This window comes from Styela clava, chromosome 12 (assembly GCF_964204865.1).
Source record: "Styela clava chromosome 12, kaStyClav1.hap1.2, whole genome shotgun sequence".
Taxonomy (NCBI): domain Eukaryota; kingdom Metazoa; phylum Chordata; class Ascidiacea; order Stolidobranchia; family Styelidae; genus Styela; species Styela clava.
In genome coordinates, this window is record NC_135261.1 from 18,073,344 (window position 1) to 18,098,566 (window position 25,223).

Sequence of the window (25,223 nt, forward strand, 5' to 3'; positions counted from 1 at the left end):
TGTAATCACGTCGCTTCAGTTAAATTTAAATCACAGATTGTCGCATTTGTACCCAACCTTAACATGACAGCAATTTGCGTTTGGCTGGAGTCCAAGAAGCGGACATGGGAATGAAAACATAGGTACATTAACAGGTGCGCACAAACGTGCAGTTTGAAACAAAAATTTGTGTAAATAATATATATATACATTCATATTAATTTATAAAATACCTACAATACCAAGTGACACAAGGTCCAGCAGGCAACGTCAAGACTAGGCACGCTGCCACAGACGGTAACCCCAGGTGGTAAAATCGGCCTTAGCGTTGACCCTGCATTCTTTCCCGGATTAGATCCTTCAAAAGACGAGGATTATGTCGGTTGGTCATTGAACGCAAGGCGGCGAACGACGTCAGACGACCGCTGAGGCGACAAAACTGCCCGTGATATTGACTTTCAGAGCCAAAGGACTATTTCCGATGAGAGGCATTCGAGAGAGAAACCAAAGTGAGGGCGAAATGTCAATGTCAGTAGAGCATTCGCGCTTGGCAATGAAGTAAACACTTATTGGGCTGTTGAAATCAAAGAGCGATCGAAGGGAGAGAACTGACGATTCATTCCCGACAATGTTACGTCACTATAGCTAGATTTTCGAGACAGTTTGAGTACTCACTTCCCTTCGAAAAGCTATTTTCTAGTAACAGGCCCTCGAAAATGAACGTTTCATATTCAATACATTATAATTAATGGGAAATAGACTTGATATTGATGGCAAACAAACGTTTGATGGCATTGATGACGAACAATTTTTTATTGAAATTCAATTCCTGATGAAGTCTAGGTTTATCTATATAAAAACACGCTGTTCTGTCAAGTAAAATGAGAAACGAAATTGTCACAATATAATCGAATATACAAGTGGGCGTTGGCATAACAATTTGGGGCGTGGCAAAACAACGCTGTCGTGAAGATATTCGACGACAGTGTAAGTAGACGGATTATGAGGTATTGAGGTTAGTGTGTATCCGAGCTCATGGGTCGGAGCTTAGCATTTCTTCACTGAAATCAGAATGAAAAAAACAATTGTTTACAACCCGGATTAGGGATTGGGAGTCAAGATTTTTCTTAAACGGAGTCGAAGATAAAATAGTTTCAATCGGGATTCGGAGATCCGGTGTGATGCATGGTTAAAATGGCGTTTTAGACTGCAAACATTATACTGTATAGATGATACACTATTGAACAAAAGCATTTAACCACAATAATAATAAACAAAATAAGCGATTATTGTACTATGATTGTGTAACATGCACGGAAATACCAAGTTATGGTAACTGACATAACCCCATGGTTGCTTAGATATTAACCAAGCTTGACTGGTGTAATAAAAGCGCCCTGAAATTAAATAATCGTTCGTTGTTTATAGTACTTTAATGATTATTTTAGGAGTTGCAAACCACAAACACAAATATAACATGCACTTGATAATTTAGTAGTATTTCTAAAAACATCATAAAAATGAACAAATAAAATAACATTTGAAAAATTTTAAAATTCGATTGCCGTGATAATGATTAAGACTTACGAATAACTTTGCCGTATATTAGAAAGACTGAACAGAAGCCGTGTGTGGCAGATGGCATCCAATGCATACGCTAATCAGAAAAAGTTTTTTCGGAATGTTTTTGATCGAAATTGCAAATACTGTAACAGTTATTCTATCCTAACGATCCGGTCACTGACAACGAATAGGACTTTTCCGTATAAGTTGATAATAGTAATTTATTCAAACAAACAGATTTCAATACAGCTGGAATCAGGAAAATTCAGGCAAAAACCGGTTCCATATTTACGTCCAGTACGTTTAATAGTCTGCTACCAAGTACCGGTAGGTACCAACTGTCAAATGACACTTGACACGAAACGTACCTAATTGGTGTTTTAAATGAACAAAATATCATTTTACAGTCAAAAAATGATTATTTAATGGCCAAATGTACTGAATGTATACTGTTCAACAAATAATCTCGAGCGTTTTTTTTTAATGTTTGATTGAAAGAATAGCGATAGTTGAATCCCATTCCCAACACTTGTCAAACTAATTTCAAATATCGAAATAGTCATTTTTAGTTAAAATTGTCAGAAAGGAATTCATCTCAGATTATAATGGGAACTTCTGGGGCACGTTTTTTCCACAGTTTATGCTTGGTTCGAGGCCGTTACGACAAAAGCGTTTGTTTGTCACTATACGGAACGGATGTCGTGAGCGTAAACAACATCGTAATACTATATGCATAGTAATACGATATACGCTAAACTGGAATGCTATTGACGTATCGGGGACATTAACCCTGTGGTTGCGTCACAAATTTCTTTTGAATAATGGAGTATATCATGAGTTCTATAAGATCATGGTATAACAAATCGCGTTTAATATGGATCACGATCGCAGGCATCTCACAAATAGGCAGAAAGATTTTTTCAATCCTGCTTCATTTTCTACAAGTAACAAATGGGTTAATTTTCGAGCCACAGATTAATAGCACAAAACAATCACCCTGTTGAAACTATACCAGGTAAAACTCAAAAAAAAAAAAAGATTGTCCTAACCTAAGAAAGAAATCGGAAACGCCATTCCTAGTCCCACTATTAAGAAATAGTTGGCCACATAAAGTACATGTATAACTGGCATATTCTTTATAAAGCCTATTCACATATCATGTATGTTTGAGTATTTTATTTGGCATAAACTATTTAATGAATGACGCAATGAGAATGTTCAACATTTAATAATTCTTTGGAGAAAAATAATCTCAAGTCATTGTAGTGTTCCCAAATCAACAAAATTAGTAAATCAAACCAGTGTTCCTATCTAAGATTATTATTTTTGTTCTGCATACTAGCACAGGTACACTGTACATATGGAGGTTGAAACACTAAGGTTGAATATTTCACTTAAAATTTTAACACATTTACTATTTATGATATCAAAATAGAACATCCACACATACTCTCATAAGAAATGAAGGAGAACAACATAATGGAATTGAGTACATATAAGAGGTCATACTAAAAAATTGTTTTTGTGAATATATATGTCATAGTTTAACGTTCTGCTCGACTTGATGAGGGTCTGTGTTGATCCAATCTGTATGTCAAATCAAGTCAATTCTCTTTATGTAATCAGACAAGCGTAGAACATGAATATTCATTCAATTATCAAGCTTAGTTGGGGGATAAAATTAACATATTATATAACATAACATTGTATATTTTGCAATGCATAGGATAGGTAATAGAAATTCCCGAAAATGTTTTGGTAAGGATTAGGGGAATCTCTACAAGATTCAAGTTTATTTATCAAATAAACACTATTTTTATGTGCATTCACTTTTTGAAAGAGGGAACTTTCAGAACTTTTTATTGGCCCTATTTGCTCTTTATGATAATTGTGTTCCATGAAAAAATAAATATAATAAACAAAGGTGAATTTTGTTATAATTATCGAAATAATTAACATAGGAAATATTACGAGTCAGTAGCTTCAACCCAAAAGAACAAACTTGAAAGAGCTGTTTTGTGAAAATGAAATAAGCGTATATTTTTGAAGTTTAGATTCTTCTAACTTTGGATTGGAAACATTAGACGCCAGCTTAAAAAGAATCAATTTCTTTGTTATATTTTCAATTATTTGGTTTTCAAAATTTCAGCATTTGCCCTTTTGTCTTCAAAACTCTCGAAAGAACACAATTGCAAATAGTTTTGCTGTTATGTAAAAATAAAATAAGCGTATATTTTTGGAAGTTTAGATTCTTGTAACTTTGGATTGGTAAAATTAGACGCCAGCTTGAAAAGAAGCATTTTTTTTGTAATATTTTCAAATAAGTTTTTTTCAAAATTTCAACATTTGCCCTTTTGTCTTCAAAACTCTCGAAAGAACACAATTGCAAATAGTTTTGCTGTTATGTAAAAATAAAATAAGCGTATATTTTTGGAAGTTTAGATTCTTGTAACTTTGGATTGGTAAAATTAGACGCCAGCTTGAAAAGAAGCATTTTTTTTGTAATATTTTCAAATAAGTTTTTTTCAAAATTTCAACATTTGCCCTTTTGTCTTCAAAACTCTCGAAAGAACACAATTGCAAATAGTTTTGCTGTTATGTAAAAATAAAATAAGCGTATATTTTTGGAAGTTTAGATTCTTGTAACTTTGGATTGGTAAAATTAGACGCCAGCTTGAAAAGAAGCATTTTTTTTGTAATATTTTCAAATAGGTTTTTTTCAAAATTTCAACATTTGCTCTTTTGTCTTCAAAACTCTCGAAAGAACACAATTGCAAATAGTTTAGCGTTTAATATTGTTGTTAATTGTTATTTATTGAAAAGTCAGCTTTTTCAATTAAAAGTGTATGATTCATAGTTAGCATGAAATACTGTAACATGATGCATAGTAATTTTTGAAATATTGGGATTCCTAGAACCATTTAAACAAACATAATTACTTGGGCTAAATACATAATTTTCCAGTACATACTGCTTATGAAACAGTTTACTGTCTAAATCAATCAATCGGATTAAAAATGATTATTTACAAAAAAATTTCAACAAAAATTTCAAATACGTAATATTCCTATAATTTGTCAACAGAATAGCTGTATTAACCTCATTTTAGTAATTCAGATTGGTTAACCCTTATTACACCAACGCAAGAATTATGACAATGTTTTATACCAAGTTCATAACTCACTAAAGTTAGGGGATAATAAGTATATCAGCACTAAAACCTTTACGACTAGCCCCGGGCGAATAATACTAGGTGATGCGAGTTTATAATTTATAATTATTGTCCCATGGATTATAATTGACCATGTTTGATACAGTATTTAGTAACTCAAATTATCTTCACCTCCATGCATGTACTAGGTATAGGTAAATTTTGACCATAAATGTTTTTACATTTTTCGATGAAAATATGGTGGTTATGGTTGTACATAGTTCATATATCTACCGGTAAACATTCAAATAGAGCAAAATTTAATTCAGATAACAAATGGTTAATTCTTTTAAACAATAGTTTAACAATATGACTTCATTGTTTATGCAATCATTGGTCAAGGCCTTTCACAAATAGTTATTGTTATGAAGATAAAATGTGGCCTATATCATGCAAAACAAAATCAATAATCTTAGATTCCTAAAAACAACTTTTCAAAACATAACTTATTATTAAATTAACAGATTAGATAAGGTTGCTGAATTACCCAGATAATATAAAGAGGTTACTCAAGCTTTCATTAGAATATTCACAAGAAACAGATTGATCAAATATGAATTAGTAGGAAACAAAAATCTTCACTGTGTTCGTCACAAAATTTTGTTCAATAAGACTGAAAATAACTTTCATTTTGATGTAACTCAGTTCAATTTTGAAAATACAGTTTTTCATCAAATTGGACGCTTAATGTGGAGGCACAATTTACCGTAATTCAAAGTTACTTCTATGAAAAATGAAGAAAATTTATTCACTCGAATATATATCTGTTTGTGTATGATGGTGCCCAAAAGTATCAGAAATGTAGGATGCTTTGCATATGTTCTCTCTAGAATATGTTTCGACAGACCTGGGTTTTTGAGTTTTTGTTTTTGAGTTTTTTATTTTTGAGTTTTTGTTTTTGAGCCACCTCTTTCATATATACCTATATATTTTTTTTCAAATTTGTTTTATTCAGACCATTTTCGTTCTGAAATCTAGAATACATAACTACAATTAAGTCACTTAAGTGTAGGCTACTTCACTAAGAGGCATAGTATTCAGAGATTATTAACAAACTTTTGATATTTGACTAAATGATCAATGAATTATACCCGAACAAGCATAAACACGTGTCAAATATTTTTCTTGGATTCACGAAATTAGGATCAGATTACCTGTATACAAGTTTTAAAATTTTATGTACTTGCAAACCCTGATATTCAGTGAAATGGAACAATCGGATTGCTGAATTTGTGTCAATTATATTTTCAAGTCACCATCATGAGACTTTCAGTCATCAGAATGAATATGGATCAGGAAGAAAAATCAGGAAATAGTTTCAGGTCAAGAGACGCAATTCAAAGCATAGAAAACCACATCATTGACATAATTCGGCAACAAACTTTTTTGCACTTTGCAATCTTATATTACTGAAAGTAATACCATACACTGACAGCATATAAACATTTATATTACACCGTTTTTAAGCAGCAACATGGCTGGCCAGAATTAACCCTATATATTTATATTTCTTTTGTCGCTTCTGTAGTATGTGAACCAAGATGGCAGATATCTGAACATAGTATGTGTACCAGGTTAGGGTTAGGTCATAATTTTATTCCAATTTTCCTTATTTCAGTTCTATTACGAGTTCGGGGACTAGCCAAGTGACTCCCGTATTTGTATTTGAAATTATGGCCTAACCCTAACCTGGTACACATACTACGTTATACAAAGGCCAGTTGAAAACAAATTTCAATTGACAGCCAATTTAAAAACCCATTTCAACTTAGTAATCAGTGTGTTGAAGTAAGAATAAACAGTAGCTTACAAGGACAGTGATGATACCAACCAACAATTCAATTATTAAAGTTCATAAAATGCATCATTTCGTAATTATGTTATCGGGTAAATCTAAATGAATATTTTTGTCAAGCTAAAACACAAAAAGAAGTCAACTTAACATATGCACTGTATCCCATGCCATACCTTTTTTAATTTGAAATAGATTCTACAAAAAAAAAATATTTCAAATACACATATCATATTTCAATAGAATAAACCATGTCAGAGTTGAATAAAAAAAAGTACAGTGCTACCATTACAAAATACTTAATATAACATAGTACTTCTAAAGTAAGGTAACAATGTAATAAAAATCTATGACGAAAATAATAAGTGATTATGCTTAAATACCCAGAATAACAACTTTTCTTTACTGACAGACAGGTAGATAATTAAACTGACAAACTTGTGATACAAAATAGTACATAATGTATATCTTTGTGGTGTAGCTAAATGTTACCGTAATTCACATCTTATTTAGTATTCAATAAATGAGGTATTTTGAAAATGATTTTTTTTTTCTAGATTTTATAATTTTTTCCTGAAGGTCGTCTCTATGGGAATACTGTCTGTGAGACTTCAAATGCTCTGAATGAAACTACTTTATTTACCGTATACTTAAAATCGAGAATTTGAGATGTTGAATATAACTGTTTTTGAATAGATTCGATTCGTTTTGGACACTCATTCCATGGTATTACTGAAAAATGTTTTCATTCAGCTATAATATTCTGCTATATTTCTGCACTGATTCTTCTTTATTATACATGCTAAATGCTACTCCATATTTAACAAAACAGTAAATTAATAACATAAAAATAACACTAATTCTCAAATATTTTAACAAATCAGAATTAGCATAAATATTGAAATAATAACATATCTATTGCTCAGTAATTTCTTTATTATCAAATAGTAATTTTCCTGGCAAGTGTTCCGAACCAACTAATGGTAATTAAACTCAAAACTTCTTTCACATAAAATCTAATAAAACATCATTCAATAAAAATTTAACGCTTACGTTTTTGGCATGAACCAAGTCCCCAACATAATTCCCTTCCATCGACTTTATCGCATCCGCTGTTCGGACCGCACTGGTCGACACACTGACTCGGTTCTTGATTCTCCTTCAAAACGACTTGATCTTGGGTGAGTTTATCAGTACCATTCGATATTTTTGATCGATACTGTAAAAAGAAGAGAATGTATAAATGACTGTGATTTCGTAGTTATGCACTATGAATAAGGCCTTACACCAAGGGTGGGCAAATAAAGGCCCGATTCGGCTCTCCAAGGTGTTTCATCCTGCCCACTTGTGACTGCTGAAATTACGACAATGGTTTTTATGGATATAAATTCCCATTGAAAATATTGATGAAAATAACGTCATAATGACCCTGATTGTTACATTGTGCTTCTTCTTATTATATAAACGTTAAGTAATCGCCCGCCCCTGCTCTAAACACACAGCCACTGATAGGCAATAAGTTACTTTTCGTTTCGGAAGCACTGCGATCTTTTCAATTCTGTATTTCTAATTACACACAGTTGGTGCGGTGGGCATGGGAAATGAGCATGAGATTGTTATCTATGATTCCATCATAGCCAAGTTTAATGTTTTAACCCGTAGGCCACCGCTTCCACGAAATAAGTAGCTAGTAACACCTGTTTGTCAAGGTCAAAATTTTGAAAAAGTTGAATCAGTCCTATTAATAATAACATACATTGAGGTAGCTTAACATTAGAGATTGAAATTATCTTAAAGAGGAGATTTTAAACCATTTAAAATTGTCATTGCTAATTAGTTTTTGTTTTCTAACACAACACAGGGATTAGGTGTGCCTAAGTAGCTGGCAGTCCCAAATAATATTTTGAAATAATCATACACAAACAGAAATCCCAATCAATGAGCTGTTTTTCTACATTTGATTGTAAAATGGAGAAAAAAAAAAATTAGCAAAAAACTTTCAGATAAAACAAGACAGTATGTGAGATAATACACAGATCATGAAGCTGATAATTAATAGTTTCGTACCACATGCTTAAATTACACATACAATTTTCATATGACGATGACGAATTGTGGTAAATAACACTTCCATTACAAGGAATTGAACAAAAAACCTGTTAGTGGATTTCTGCTAGAGTAACACCGTCATTCACGCTACATTCTTACATCACTACGTATACCTATGATATTCATCTACATCATTTTTTTTTTTTCATTTTTGACAAGTAATAAGAAAACATAAATTCATCAGGTCAAAAATTTATTAAAAACCTATGTTTTTGCGCCAAACTTAATTCAGGATGAAAATATATTTTTGATTTAAAAGAAAATTACAAAGAGTTTATTAATCCCAGTTACAATTTTCAATTTCGTTATGAAGTCAGTTCTCAATATATCTTAACCAGGTTTGTTTTATTTTAATTAATATTTATTCAATTTTTTACTTATTTAATACAGCTGTTGGGGCCAACAGACTATATCTGGTATCGGTAATTTCCCTTTGCAATTTGAAAAAAGTTCAATACTTTATGAAACTGCATAAATTGATTCAATGTAATGAAATTTAATATTGAATCGGGCAAACCAATTTGAACCAGTAACAAGTTTTTAGTATTTTATGTCAAAACAAATTAAATATTAGGAATTACAGTGAAATCTTATCAAAAACAATTGTTGACTGACTTTTTTCCTATTAAATTAATTATTCATAATGGTTATATAAGCAATATATTTACGTTACATGATTACATGATAGTCATTTCACGAACACTAGTGAATTCTTGGTAAACTTATTATAGATATTATGATACGAAAACATAATATGATAATGAGAGATCAAATTACATAATATGCACTTGGATATACACAGATTTGAACAAATCCATAATACTTACACTTCCTAATCTTTGCCAATCGATGGTTGATAAATAACACAATTTACTATTCTTTTGTATACGAACTCCCCCTTTGTTGATAAATTGAAGACTGCCGAGTCCGATCTGAAATAAAAAATAAAAAAATTTTCAAACAGTATTTTTATTCTAGTGTGATTTTAATATGAAAAATTCGAAAAAAAAAAAAATTTTAACATTGCGAAAAATTGAAACACTAAACATGCTGAATTTGTCAATATGATTTATTAAAATCATAACATATACAGTTTTTTAGTTTATGTACACACATTCTATAAAGTAATTTTTCCCAGTTAATAAGGTCGCGGTGGTAATAAAGATCGGTAAGAGATTTAATCAAATTAAGATTAACTATAGCCTAATGAATCATTTTATTATTTGTGCCAAGATTCCATCGAAATTTGAGGTTGTTACTCATATGAAGTTCAATAACACATGGGACATTCAAAAATAGATTAGGAAGGAGAGCTCGGATAAAAAAAAATTCAAATTTGTCATCAGGTGAACAAAATAAAACCAAGCATTTATGACTTTTCAAATAAGTACCACAATTTTCAATGATATTCTAATAATTTACAAATTTTATTTTATATAAAAAAGCAGTCAAATCTTCACAACTGTCATTTATTACCGTAGTTAGGATAATTCTCAAAAAAAACATCATGGCATGAACAATAAACACAGGTAAAAAATTGATTTCAATATGTTTTCTTCACTATGGTATAAGCTGAATATTTGTTTTTGTTTTTATGCAAACGATGCGTCTGACAAATTTACCAGCCGCTAAGAATGAATCACACTTTAACACGAACTATTATCACATGCAGAGAGGAAAAAACAAGTCGATGCTACAGCGTGGATACACAATGATTCAATGCAGATGGATTAAAAACAAAACAAATGCGAGAGAACTCGCATGACCTGCAACCTGTAAAATTTTAAATTAAGGTGAATTTTAGAATTGCAACAACTGGATAAAAAAATGATGCAATTTCTTTATATCCAAATGCTTATATCAGACTTACTTCTGTCATGTGCGGATTTTCAAATAATACGAGTGAGTAGCCTTTCAGTGTTTCTTGTCCACCAATCACAGCTAAGTTAGGAAACATATATCGTAGTGTACGAAGATTGTACATTCGAAAGACGAGAAGGTAATGAGTTATAACACGAAGTTTTGGAAAACGATATCTAGAAGTAAAACAATAATAAAATAACAACAAATATATTGATAACACTGAGTTTCAATTCAGATGAATGATATACTCCTTAAAACCAATGTTTGTTTTTTTAATAAGTGTCCAGTTGAAAATGACTTGTCATAGTAGTTTGACAAGATGAACCCAGCATTCGGTATCATTATGATGAATTTTATTGTTTAATAACTTGAAAAGATTTTTCATGATAACTACTATTAAATAGCAAATATATTTGCTATATGGTAGATATATCGGCGCTCCAGAAGTTTGTGTATTAATATGGAGGTAACTAATTTTGTTTGCCTACTTTACATCAAGTTGTGTAAAGAGACTGAAACCTTTGGGTAAAGGGTATATTCACTTTGCTATCACAGACAGTCCCGAACTCATAATAGAACTAAAATAAGGAAAATTGAAATGAAATTATGGCCTGACCCTAATCTGGTACACATATTACAGGAGTAACGATATATCAACTATTATATCTAATGATGACAAACAAAAATTTACGCTCACTTTTTTAAATCTTTCTCTTTTAAGTCATGCATAAACACCAGGTGAACAAAACCATTAACGATGGTACAATTTTCTAGATCTTTCATATGTGCTGCATCGCTACGAGCATCGATGATGTCACAAACTGAAAATATTGCAAAGAACTTAATGAGATTAATCCAGTAATACACAAGGGATACAAGTCAGTCACCTCATCTTATGGGAAATATTTATTACTTAATCTGAATCAATCTGCATGGCATGGTATAATCATGGCCGCGTTCAATATGATATAAGATTAATGTTGATAATGATATGTATGAATCAGGTATAAATTAATTTCACACGAATCATACAAAAACCTAAAAACTGAAAATGTGAGAAATATAAAACAAAATTCATATTGTTTATTAGTTGAAATATTTGATATGCTGTTTTTCATTCAAATTAATTTAACCCAGTGCTTCCCAAACTTTATGTGCCGCGGACCCCTGTTTGTGAATTTTATTTTTGACGGATCTCCTATTCTACGCCGTCCCAATTTCTGTGCTTAACCTTTTTGAATGCCTTTTCTGACAGCCATGGATATTTGTCTGCCACGATCAACCAAAAAGATGCAATGACTTTTGATTGAAATAAATCACTAAAGATCGATCTGACTCTTTTCACATCGTTGCGGACCCCGTGTGCAGTCATCACGAACCCCCCCTCGGGTAAGCGAACCCCACTTTGGGAAACCCTAATTAAACCAGTGATTCATTGTTTCCATGACAATTTTCAAAAGCTAAAAGTCTAAAACTAAAGAATTTTGGAGGAATAATCTGCACGTGTAGCAGAACGATTATTTTACTATTTTTGTCAGGTTCGAGTATTCAAAATATCTTCATAATTTTTAGATGCTTTGATAGATGGATTAACCATACTTTAGAAGCTTTCTTGGCCAGTACAATGACTAATTTATCATAATTAATATAAGATGCTTTTTTTATTACATTCTTCAAATGTTATTGATCTATATCACTGTTTTTAAAAATACAGAAAACTGGCATATTGACTTATTTTGATAATATACGATTATGCCCATTTAAAAATTTAACACTAATCTGCCGAACGACATTATGTCGGATAACTATCAAGCGTGATCGACAGTAATAATAATAATATTAATAACATGGGTTGTTAATCTTAAGTTAAGTCGTTTCTCAGAAACTAAATCAAATTATTTATCTTTATTAATCAGGTTGATTTCTTAGTGCAACCTCTTCATGCCGGAGAAGCAATATAAATATATTACTTTATACAGGTATAGTTTCACTAATATTGTTTAGTTTGTTGGAATAATTGTATCACATATTTACCAGATGTACACAATATAAACTATTCAAACTGTGCAAAAGATAGATAGGATAGGGTGTTGTGTGTAATAACACTAGATGAAGATCCTTTATTACCGACTCAACAAATAACGTAAACAGAGACAGGAAAAATATGAACTAAAAGATCCGAGAACATTATAAGCTTGTAGAATCGGCTGTATTTGTTTATACACTTTTACAATACTTATACTTATAATACAAAAAATTATATTATTTTGAAAAAACAATATGTTAAATATTGGACATAGAGCAACAAAATAAGACACACTTAACCAAACAGCAAGGATTATAGAACCATAGTTACGAAGAATCAAAATAACTAGGTATGTTGGCTACGGTTAAATATCTGGGGTTCATTCCTCATTTCCCCCTAACCCACCCAGGATTTTATGAATTCAGTCGGCAATGTCAAATAATTGATCTTTCAAAAAATAGTACCTCCTTAGGATGTCAGTGGATACAAATACAAGGCCTTGTTCAGAGTGACAGCATGATTGATAACACATCACACAAAAAGATTGTCTGAAACCAAACTCCCTATGAAGAACGAAAAAGTAGAGTCAGTGTTGAGGAACCTACGTCTGTATTTTGGATTAGGGTCATAGATTATCGCTTTTTATGATACTGAAGTCTAAGATATTGGAGGAACTTTGCTTTGACCTCTTATGCCTCAATACTGCTTTGTAATATTAGAAGTTGAATAAAACTTGTTTTCAATTTGTCTTGGAAACAACTTCAAGTTTTTTGAAAGAAGAGAATTTTTAATCTAACAGATTTCTTCAAATCAAATGTTTTACTATTAAATATTCCTGGTAGCCTATTTGATTTATCGCAAATATTCTTATTCATGTAAAAGTATTATATTTCATATTTTCATTGATTGCATGAATAATGGCATATAAGTACAAAAGATTTTGATTGCCTTATCGCATATTATGCATAAAGCATTTCTCCAAGTACTGTGTCTATAAACCTAATTTATGTTCCCATAATAAATATACTAACCTGGTCCCATATATGACATTGCAAAGAGGTCATTAAACTCATATTTGAGGTGTTCTGGACATTGTGAGTCGGCATAATCCATGCCATAAAAATTATTTTCATCATTGTTCGGGTTGGGTGTCGTGGTCGCAAGGGCTCGACGAACCCTCGACTTGGTCGCTGGGTCAGGATTCCAACGTGCCACTTTTTCTCCATGCCTGACAGGACTATATAAAATGTCCTTCAGCTTATCATTAAATGTTGCATCAGCTGCATTTGCTGATAAGAGAATACATATCACTAGTGTCAGTAACCTCCAACCATTCCTCTCTCCATATACTTGACGCAAGGATAATGCAGATAATTGACTAAATCCTTTTATATGAATTATTCCCATATTATGTATTTTATTCCAATATTCAGTTGCTTATGTCCATATAAATCCAATGTCACGATGCAGTAGTAATCATACTTGATTTATATCTAGGTTTCTTAGATAAAATACCAAAATTCATTAGGATGGCATAATAGAGATGTCTACTTAACTCCATGTAACCACATCACTAAGGATTTAACTAACATAGTAACTGGTAATCTGACAATCTAAATCATGTATTGGCAGTATTGGGCTATCGTTTTTCAGTATTTGGAAATGACTAAAAGCTTCTGTTCTAGGGTTATCAGAGTTAAATTTAGTACCTAATCAATTTAATCTAACCCAATCTTAAAAGTGGCAAAAGTGTTGCCAGTAACAAAAACTGTTTTACTATTTCACCTCAGATAGGATATCATTTCTATCCTGGGGATGGGAGAGAAAAATGGATAAGTTGGCTTAATCATGGCGTACCACAGATTCTCGCTGTCTTGTTCAGATACAAGTCCATAATATCAGTTATGAGCCAGTTTTTTTATTCAGATTCATGGACTTCATCAATAAAAAGTTAATAATCAAAATTATCTCAATCCAGCAAAGTCTGAAAGTGGATTGGTGGTCCAACTATCCACAGTACTTATTTATATAGGCCTAGTAGACAATAGAGCAATACAATTTTATCTCAATTCTATTTTATCCTAATATTACAAGCAATACACATGGAGCAAAGTCTTGAATACTTCAATAAATCTTTCAAGATGTAAATTATCACAACTGACACTGACATTACTACAATATGTCCTTGTGATTTCCTTGGGAACAAGACTAAAAATAGCTCATTTTTGTATTTTTATTACTGTACCGTATTAGATGATATGTGCATGTTAGGTCAGTATCAACTCAACTATATAACAGTATTGGGCAATCAACAACAACAAAATTTTAATATTTCACAGATACCGATACTACACTCAGACACTGCTGCACTGAGACTTTTGTCTAGCTCAAAACTTTCCGGCCTGTTCCATCTGGCTACGATATCCCATTCATAAAAACCACGCTTTCTCTCACCTTCCAATACGTAATCAAAATATGACGTCACAACCGTGAGATTATATTATACTTCGGTGTTATTTATTTGAATTACACCCCGGTATAAAATAGCAATTTAACAATCAACATTTCTACCCAGTCCATGAAATAACACGGCATCGGCGTCGTGAGCAGGCGTAGAAAAAAAAACAGTTCACACACATACGACGAAGCACGAGACCGCCGTTTGTCTCTTTATGGCGGCCATACTGTTGTTTCGACGGACAAACAAAACAGCCTATTACAGCATTACGGGAGCCGCTGATTTTACGAGGAGTTCGCCTGAGAGGCCAACACCGTTTCTTTTTGCGGCGGCCTACTGTTTATCATTGAGCGGCTAGACATCGACTGCGCGCGTACGTGTCTCATACTGTCAATAACAAATTAGCAAATATGCAAAATGTAACTTATAGTCGAATAGTTAACGACCGCTTAACCCAAGTGCACAGTTTAAACTTTGGAACACGGACAAGAAAAGCGAAAACGGGACTGAATCTAAAAGTTTGGTAACGTACCGATATCCGAATCGTTAAAATCAAGACGTTGTTGTGTATATACGGAAAACAAAGATAAAAACTTCCGGCGTTGTGTTACATCGTAAATTGTGACAGGAGGTTTGATTGCCCTCTGGCAGTTCCGAAAATAACATACAGCGACGTCAAACCGCCATGACAGAAGTTTTCGAACCTTTCTCGAAAGACATTCGCGGAATAAATGCCTGATAAAATCGCAGAACGCCAAAGGCAGAAGAGTAGGATCACGTTTGATGTTGGAATCTAAAGAGAATAACGCAAAACATTCTAACCCCGCAATAACAAACACCCCCTGTATGGATTCTTTAAACAGGGAACTCAACATCACCACCAAGCGGTTAATTTCCATACATAATTTATTTAAAATATCGTGGACATGCAGTAAAGAGTTGCAGGACAAGATCACGGAACATTTCATTGCAATTGTACAATGTTAATGAGCATAGTATTGTCGCTAATTAGGCCCATAAAGCTGCTTGAAAGACGAAAATAAAGATATGAATAGCAAAAATCAAAGCTCACACCATTCATACGCCGATTGAATAAAGGCCATCAGATTATTGGCTTGATTTCCCTACCTGTCTCAATTTATCACTCTTGATTTCCCAACTTATACGACCTATTTCATATTAATCAACTAATATTATACACACTATATACATATTTAAAAATTCAATTTTAAAATTTGAAACCCTCATATAGTTATGTCACAGCTTTGAGTCGCGCTCCACCAAGTGTATTTGGGGTGATGAATCATGTTAGGGGTCATACCCCAAAACCTCATCGGCTATGGAGCCGGAACTCAGGACAAATGGCAACCACAACTTAGCAGAGAATGTATAGATATCCATCCTATTGAAAATGATAAACTTGGAAATGAAATCGGATTGCAAACAAAAAGACTTCTCTCGCCAGGACAATGTAAACTTTGACCATATTATGTGATAGGGGTAATCAAGCTGGGGTCCGTGAAAGCCTCTAGTGGGCAACCTCTGGCACGCATGCCACATTTGGCACGCGAGCCCATTTATTGGGCACGCGAGCGAGGCCTCGGAAACGATATCATTCTTCTACAAATAAAAAGTTTCAAGACTGAATTATCTGATGAAACTAGGTGTTCGTTTATTCAATATCGTTTGTTAACAATCCGTTATTTATTTAAACGTTTTGTCCTTTCATGACATAGGGCTACAAAGAAATATATTACGACGTAACAACTAACAACTGAGTGTGCTCTCGTCGAGAAGTGCGCAGCATCCATTTGGCTATATTCTTACGTATAGTTCGTCTGTGCCACCCTTTTTATTCGTCTTTGCTTAATTTATGAGGTTGTGCATCATGTTGGTTAGAAATGCTTGCTAACTTACTGTTATAAATTGATTTCGGAAGAAATACAAGCGATTAGGGAAGGGAATACAAGTGCAGAAAACTAACTATTGCGCGAGGATGCAATTCCCGAAAATTTTTCGTGTCTTAAAAACTTTGCAATGGCATTACTCTCCATGTTTTTATATACATATATTTGTGAATCTCTGTTCTCAGTTATGTAATTTATTAAGTCTCGTAACAGGAGTAGCCGAAAGATGAAACCAGTAGTTCGCGTATTTCTTTGAAAGATACAAAATATGAACCCAGCGTGAAATCTCTATCAGCGGTAATGCAGCAGCATAAGTCTCACTGATAGAAAATGATATAAAAGTAATCAAATCTATTAATCAGACACATATTTACCTGAATAGTGAACTTGTCTGTACATGTTTAAAAGGTTTATTATTATGTATTTTTGCTTTGGAAGTAGCAAAGCATTGTTTTTTTCGGCACGCGGAAGAATTTTGTCGTTAAATTTAGTCGATTATGGCACGCGAGCCGAAAAAGGTTGTCCACCCCTGCCTATAGCAAATAACTAACAAATGAATATCATTTGATAAAAATCAAATTACAATTATATATCGTCACGCTAATAACCGAATTGCGTAAGTCATTTTTAGCAGTTTCGAGAAAAACGTAAAAAACTTCCTAATGATATTGGTATGCCATTTAGAGTCAATCATTTGCCATGGTTCATTTTTTTAATCGTAGCCGGATTTAAGTTAATTTGTATGACGCAGTTAAGTGACGTCATAATGGCGCACTGTGACTTAGGCAGAAATGTGTCTTTGACTTGGGGACATACGCAATTTTGCAACTTTACTATATGCACCAGTCCTGAAAACTGAACATTCCAGAAACGAATGTAATTCTCAGTATCTACAATGTCTAATCCCCAAAATAGCTAATCTGTTTTAATTACATTATTTTTCATGTTTAAAGATATATATTTCATCAATATAACACGTTCTGCAAACCCACCGAAATAAGACTAAGATTAAATATAAAGAATAAAACAGCAATGCACCCAATATAAAAGCCAACCAAGGTGAATTGGACTCGGACAGTGAATATCACAAGTGCACGTCTTCCTATACTGTAGTGTAAATTTAAATTAATACGCGCTAAGCTAGAATCCGAGATGCAAAAACTCGAAAATACCTAGGCGAGGTTATTTTGCATTTGTGACGTTACAATAGTCCTGCGGGAACAATGATAATTCATTATGACGAAACAATTGCACAAATGTGCATGTCATACTAAATCTCCATTTTTAGGGGTTTCGGAATTCTTAAAATAAAATCTGAGTTAACAGACAGGTGCGCAGCATTACATAAATACCTGTTTTATAAAAAACTCAAAATCGCCAAAAATGACTTACGCAATTCGGTTATTAGCGTGACGATATGTTATTAGATCCATTTCGCCACTCTGCAAGGACCGACTGCAGTTTCTAGTCCATCATGAATGAAATAAATAATTTGTTACCTACAAACATTTTATATTTATTCCCTCCGACAATTTAGAACCGGGATCGCAATCGACCCCATTTTGAAGTGTGCGTCCGTGTTAACAATTTCTTGTGCCCCGCCAAAGTATCAAGAAAACTCAGCTTTGTCTCGAACTATTCTTCCGTGGATTGTCAAGTTTTCGAATGCTCATTTTCACCGATTGACTATAGCTAAAATATAGCATTAACAATATTTAGATACCTATATATATTCAATTTCACATGTTTTAACTGCTACGTAAATTTAATGTTTTATACTGGTGGAGACATTTATATCAATCAAACTGATTGCAAATTTTATATTACGTTAAGTAACAAACCGTTACAAACTTCGAGGATTATGCACTCTTCTAAAAAAACGTAAATTTGCTGATGAACATTGCGTCTTTAATGAAGAATCGGGGGTGTGGCGCATCGTGCTGAGCGTTAGGAATACGCTAGTCTTATAGGTTTTCTCCTTCGCCGAAATAAATATGTAAATCCCATCCTAACCCACAAGCAAATATTTTTCACTTGCACAGGGAGTAATGCTTGATGTTTAACGATAGAACCAACATACAGTGTTTACGAAGCAATCAGCTATTCAAGGTAGCTTTTCATCTCGCCAAACCAATTTGGCTTTTTTTTGCCAAATTTAAATTGCGCACTAATTAGAATGTCACTGCGATCATTATAGGGTGCGCCCCTCTTTTACTTCGTTGCCTTTCCAGTGTCATGTAACACTATTTGCAATCTGTACTATTATATACCGAAAAATTCACACCAAATGTACAAAAAATAAAACTTTATTCCCAATAACTCAGTGCCATTTCTACTTTTAGGCATGAATATAGTGTAAACAAAATAACAGTACAGTACATTTATAACCATCAAGCAGTGCTCACTTCAGAGCCAGGTGGAAAAATGGCGGGACAATATTGACCATCTTAAAATTCCACTTTTAAGTGTTGTATCGCGTCAAAATTGTATTGTGAAATATTTTTTTTTAATTTGAAAAGCTGCCATCAAAAGAGTTAGTTTCTCATTTTATAAATAGCTTCGCACCTTCGAATATTGCAAATTTATGAGAGTAATATTGCTGTCAAAATTATTGTGACAATTTTGTTTTCATCTGTGAATTTTCAAGGCCACCATTACGACATCCTAAATATGTCAATACCTGGACATGTATACCTAATAAAAAAACACAAAAACAATATATTTCAACAAATAATAACAACTAAGAAAATGTGCAACTTGACATATATTACCTATTTTTAAACTAACGCGAAATATAAAACTTACAGAAAATTACAAAATACACAAAATAAACGGATAATACAGTAAGAGTTAAAAAATGAATATCCCGAAAACTATAGAATAACATGAAAAACAAATTTACCAGTTAAAAAAGAAGAATTTATTGTCCAAGCTTTTTCCAAGAGACATATTCTAACAAGCACGGGCCATTGAATCACTGTCATCAATCGTACAATCGATCTTTGGACCACACTTAACAGTGTATAAATTAACAATTATTATTAAATCTGGAATGTCTTAAGCCTGTGCAGTTACACCGGCAACCATTTTATCAATTTTTTCCTGATTTCGAATAACATTGCACTTGCTGGCTGCAATCATGTCTAGTTGAGAAGTAATGTTCCGGTCTAATTCTTCTAATTCTGCTTGTAACGGTTCGATGGTTTTGGTAGTGATACTGTAAAAAGGGTTGTTACATTTGGGTTAACATTATTTTATATCCAACAATGAAGAAAAAAGTAAATTGTAAATCATGTATTAGGCAAAAACTTTTCATCCAGTCACCAGACAATGTAGGTAACCAACTAATCATTCTAGATGCCCGGATTTGGATGATGACGGGAGCTGTTACAGTCCAGCTGGAACATGGGCACATGGAGTCCAGCAATCCTTTGGCACAACATCATTTCTCATTGAATTTGAACCAATGCAGGGTAATTGGAAGGTGCTGTTTTTTTATGGGAACATTATGTATAAACATCCATTTGGCAATGAATTTCTAGTCCACTTTTTAGTTCATGGGTCGGAAACTTTTGTATCCTAACTTCACTTTCAATCAGCACAAGCAGATTCAACCACCTATCCCAATAATCTGAGTAACAACAGGCTTAATGTGATATGCACTAAAGTGTGAACAAACGCCTTTCTATATCTTCTCTGATATTGATTACATCATTATTTTAGTTGATTCTATACCAAAACTCTGGGACAAGCCAGTTTTTTAACTTCCCTATGATAATATTCTCCAATTGAATATTGGCATATCCCTGACAAAATAGACAAAATAAAACCGAATAGAACTAAATATGAATAACAGGATACGACAATACCTTTCTTCCTCTTTGAGTTTAGCAGCATGTTGTTTATTCTCCTTTTTCCATTGAATTAATTCATTCTGCATCGAATCCATGTCTTCCTGATAAAACAAAAATATGTTTATGAAAGCTTTTATCCCGTTCTACCGTGTCTTTTCAACCTTTCCATGGGAATGGGCAATAGGTCTATGCAGGGAATACAAAATACATGGGTTACAAGGATGCCAACTGGAGCTGTGAAATTTTGGATTGGCATTTTTTTTCTAATTATGGTTCTGCGCCCCCGAGTCTTATTTTCAAACTCCTCATAGTCTGAAATCAATGTCAAAGAATAAATATTAAATATTTGAGGTTCACAGGTTGAAATTTCAAATTTCTAATGGTAATACCTAAAACTTCCAAATAAAATTAAAATGTCAACCAAGCATACACACGTCAAAGTTTATGTGGTCAAGGCTGAAGTTAAAATTATTATTACTCGGAAGTCGTTTTTTACATGGCCCAGATATCGGGTTGGGGTAAATTTTTCTTCAACCAATCACTGCAATTTACCGTAATACGATTACACTGTATTTTTAACTTTCCTCCCAGTCTATACAGAGACGTTTTTCTTTTATTATGTTTTCCGATTAACAAAAAAACACTACTCTTCCCAATCCTTGGCATAAATATAAATAACTCTATATTATCTGACTTCGTAACAATGGAGTCCTTGCTCAGATATCATTGAGCCCCGTTTGAAAAATGCAATGCATATATTTGTAACCAATGGATGTTAGATTTTTGCAAGTCCAGAGATAAACCCTTCGACATTAAGTGATAAATTGTGAATAACATGCTGAACCGGGAAGATTACAGTTCTACAAGTAAGAGGACTGCAATATCGAATACATGGGACAGAAACAACTCGCGAAGTATATTTGCAGCAATTTATAAAATACATATTGAAACAATCCGAATATAATATAAATATTTTCATTTTACAGATCCCAAAAGTTTGTTTATTTCGATTAAAATATCAAACTAGAAAATGAATGAAAATGAAATCAAATATCTTAAAGATATATTTTTATATCGAGCATGTGAACTAAGTTTAAGTTAAACGCATTATTCACACTCTTTTACTTACTTGAATATAGTCAATAATTTTTCCAAGCGGTACAGCACTCCTGCACAATTTTTGTACAGATCCTCTCAATTTTTCAATGTCACGCATCACTAGTTCTCTCTCTTTCCTACGCTGAACCTCATTAACAGGTGATCTCTCCTAGTGTTCAAATTTAAAAAAAAAAGTCATCGATCATAAACCGAACAAATACAAAAAATAATTGTTGTTGACGCATTGTGTCTGAATTAGTAATATGTTTTCTATTGTATCACTGATCATCATGCATGAGGGTCATGTCGCAGGGTCGAAGCTGGAGCTGTGTAATTTTGTAGGAAATGTAGCCAAGCTACGATATTTGATGGAGCCAGTGCTGCCAGTAATTTTTTTTTAATATTTATTTTTTCATATTAATTAAAAAGTTTAATTTTTGAAATTTTACAACATTTTTGTTTTAGGGTTGTGGTCATATCAAAAACAACAACTATGGAGACGAAGGAGAAGCCCAGCTCAGAAGTAACAACACACGGCGTCGAAGCGTGAGCCACAGTAGGATATACAGCATGCCACCCACATTTCTGCGTTTGTTACAACAAACTGGTAAATTAACTATTCCTATATCTGACATAAACTTGAGAGTTGGACAAAAGACTGATGTGATAATGTAGTCCTATCAGGTTTTCTTTTCCCACAATAAATGTGAAAAATCCTCTCAAGCTTGAAAAAATTATCCGGGATATTTCGATATGTGGTTTCGAATCAGTGCTTCGATTCAGTGCTTAGGGTTGGGGTTAGAAACTGAATTCTATGAGAATGAGATCACAATAAGTAAGTGAGATTGCATCGGAAAGCCACATTTGAAAATCAAAAATTCTAGGCGTGAATATTCAAAACAACTTCAACGCAATTTGTTAACTCACAATTTCCGTTTTTCTCTTTGCATTGGTTCCTTTTGCAGCTGATGTTTCAAGTTCTTTCTTTGTCTCTAAAATTTTCCTGACGAGACCTCCATGCTCTCCTTCCTCATCTACATCCCCGTTCACATTTCCATTCAGCATCGGAGACAACTAAAAATAAAAATTTAACATTATAAGGGTTCTGAGTCGAATATAAGCGCAAAGTGACTATGAGATAATTAAGAATCATATCTCGACTAACATAAGAAAGACAACTTGAAGATTTCAGTTCAAATTAAAAAATTTTGGGACCTCCTGAAGTATGCGCACCCAGATGGGGCACAACCTGAACTCAAGTTGTGTACCAGGTCAGGGTTCAGGTTGTGCGACAACTAGGTGCGCATACTTCAGGAGTACTTTGAGTATGAAATTCATCGGAATTAACAAAACTCTGATTACCCTGTGGAGATTTGGACCCTGAGGGGATAATTATGTGCAAAAGGGCTGCTGGACTCCTTGTTATCATATGGTTGTTCATATAACCGCTGGTCGAATATGGCTTCCTCAACCATCAAGTCCATGCATCTGAGACAAATAACTGGTTAACTATTCCAATACCCGACATGGACTTGTAACCGGACAATGGACAGCGACCTGCCATATGATTAAGTCGCCATATTGATTTCCTTTCATCCACTGTCCATATGAAAAGGATTGAATATTTTCAGGTCTAATTGATTTAATATTAACAAGAATTAGAGAAATGAAATCAAATGATAAAATTTTAATCGAAAGTAATTTTATATGTTAATGAAATCTTATAGAATTTTCATGTTTGTTTCTGGTAAGAGAAAAGCCGATGAGACGATGTTGGTTCTTGTTCAGCTATCTCACCCATTTCTGTTTTTGGTATAGCAAAACGGTTATTTTTTTCATATACATGGACTCATTGGTGGAGGAAGCCGTAACTGAATGTACATGAACCACCCTGGTCAGCGAGGAGTCCAGCAATCCTCTCGCAAATATTTATCCCAGGCTGGATTCGAACCTGTGAACCCTAACACAAGCTATACAAATATAAAATCCACCTTTCCCATCTCTGGTGGTTGAACATCTTCTTCTTGTACCAGAAATTGTTCATCTTCATCTTCACTGGAAGACATTCCTTCTCCTGCAGGACGACTTCCCCGATCTACAATAATGGGAGCAGTTCTTTGTCGACCTGCACTTTCCATTCTAGAAAAAAGAGTGATATTGATGTGATATCATATCCAGAATTCCATCTACAAATCTTTTTTGTAAATTGCTGTCAATAATGTAAAAGGAGCAATTTTTGTACTACATAGCAGTTGTACTACACAGTAGTGTTAGGTAGTGTAAGTTCATAAACCAAGGGTTGCAAGTCATGTAGATTCACGAGGTATCAGTGTCTCAAATCAATTAAATCACTGAGTTAGTTATCATGGTTAGTTGAATATGGGTCTGAGTAGGTTCATTTAATGACTCGAGTCATTTTGAGTATTGGATAATAGTGACACGAGCCAACAGTGCCACATACAAATGCATTTCATGAAGAATTCTACTCAAATTAATAAAGGAATGTTGGGACAGTCGAAGGTATCCTGTCGCTACAGAGAAGAGTTAAGAGCTCGCCATCTATATATATATATGTGAATCGGATTTAAAAATTCATCTGATAGTCTTGACTGACCTCGCAATTTCTTCTTCTGCAGCATCAGGTCTCTGACGTACTCTCGGTGCAGCTGGTCTTGCACTCGGTGGTCTGGCTGGCCTTGAACGAGCTCTGAGAAAAATACACTCATCAGTTTAATGAATCCTGTTATACCAGTTTATAAGAATAGAATGTATAACCATTATTAGGCTATATTATTAGACCCTTTTAATTTGAAAAATGTTGGCCCGTTCGAATAAAATCATTTAATACGCAACATGCTATATTAGAAATTTCAGCGCTACAGAAATATGTGTACCAATATGGAGGTAACTAATTTTGTTCGGCTATTTCACATCAAGTTGTGTAAAGAGACTGAAACCTATGAGCAGGGGGTATATTCACTTGGCTAACACAGACAGTCCCGGCCGGACTCCTAATAGAGCTGAAATTAGAAAAAACTTATGACCTAACCATAACCTGGTAAACATACTACGGAAGTACCGAAACTTCTACTTGGATTGATAAGCTGCTGAAGAACAAATAATATCAAAAGGTTTTTTAGAAAAATTTGCTCAAAACAAGGACACGCGCACTCATCCAAATATCAAGTACGTGAGCTAATCAAATGACTCGAAAATCTTTTGAATGAAATATACCTGTTTATTAATATGAATAACACTTTGTATTACCCTGCAGTATAATATATATGCTTACCTATCACTAGGACTCGAATCTTGTCCCTCCACTGGTGCACCGCCTGTAATGTGTAAATACAATATATAGGA

At 33.4% G+C, this 25,223-nt stretch overlaps 2 protein-coding genes across 6 annotated transcripts in view; both read right to left on the reverse strand.

Annotated features, from left to right (window-relative positions):
• Window positions 1-14,042, reverse strand: part of LOC120329338 (insulin receptor-like) — a 71,588-nt gene extending 57,546 nt beyond the window's left edge. The window contains exons 1-5 of the mRNA XM_039395937.2: window positions 13,575-14,042; window positions 11,215-11,338; window positions 10,525-10,690; window positions 9,482-9,586; window positions 7,599-7,764 (exon numbers count right to left, since the gene is read on the reverse strand). Coding sequence (XP_039251871.2) covers window positions 7,599-7,764; window positions 9,482-9,586; window positions 10,525-10,690; window positions 11,215-11,338; window positions 13,575-13,950 — 937 coding nt within the window. The 5' untranslated portion in view covers window positions 13,951-14,042. The remainder of the gene's footprint in view (window positions 1-7,598; window positions 7,765-9,481; window positions 9,587-10,524; window positions 10,691-11,214; window positions 11,339-13,574) is intronic.
• LOC120329351 (TRAF3-interacting protein 1-like) overlaps window positions 1-25,223 on the reverse strand; it is an 80,424-nt gene that overhangs the window by 45,005 nt on the left and 10,196 nt on the right. For 4 of the 5 annotated variants that reach the window (XM_078118507.1, XM_078118505.1, XM_078118506.1 and 1 more), the window contains 7 exons: window positions 25,153-25,195; window positions 24,475-24,567; window positions 23,852-23,999; window positions 22,788-22,934; window positions 21,892-22,029; window positions 20,778-20,863; window positions 19,199-20,125 (listed from right to left, as the gene is read on the reverse strand). In XM_078118507.1, coding sequence (XP_077974633.1) covers window positions 19,966-20,125; window positions 20,778-20,863; window positions 21,892-22,029; window positions 22,788-22,934; window positions 23,852-23,999; window positions 24,475-24,567; window positions 25,153-25,195 — 815 coding nt within the window. In that variant the 3' untranslated portion in view covers window positions 19,199-19,965. Of the gene's footprint in view, window positions 1-19,198; window positions 20,126-20,777; window positions 20,864-21,891; window positions 22,030-22,787; window positions 22,935-23,851; window positions 24,000-24,474; window positions 24,568-25,152; window positions 25,196-25,223 lie in introns of those variants that run through there. The other variant, XR_013479582.1, reaches the window with a different exon arrangement.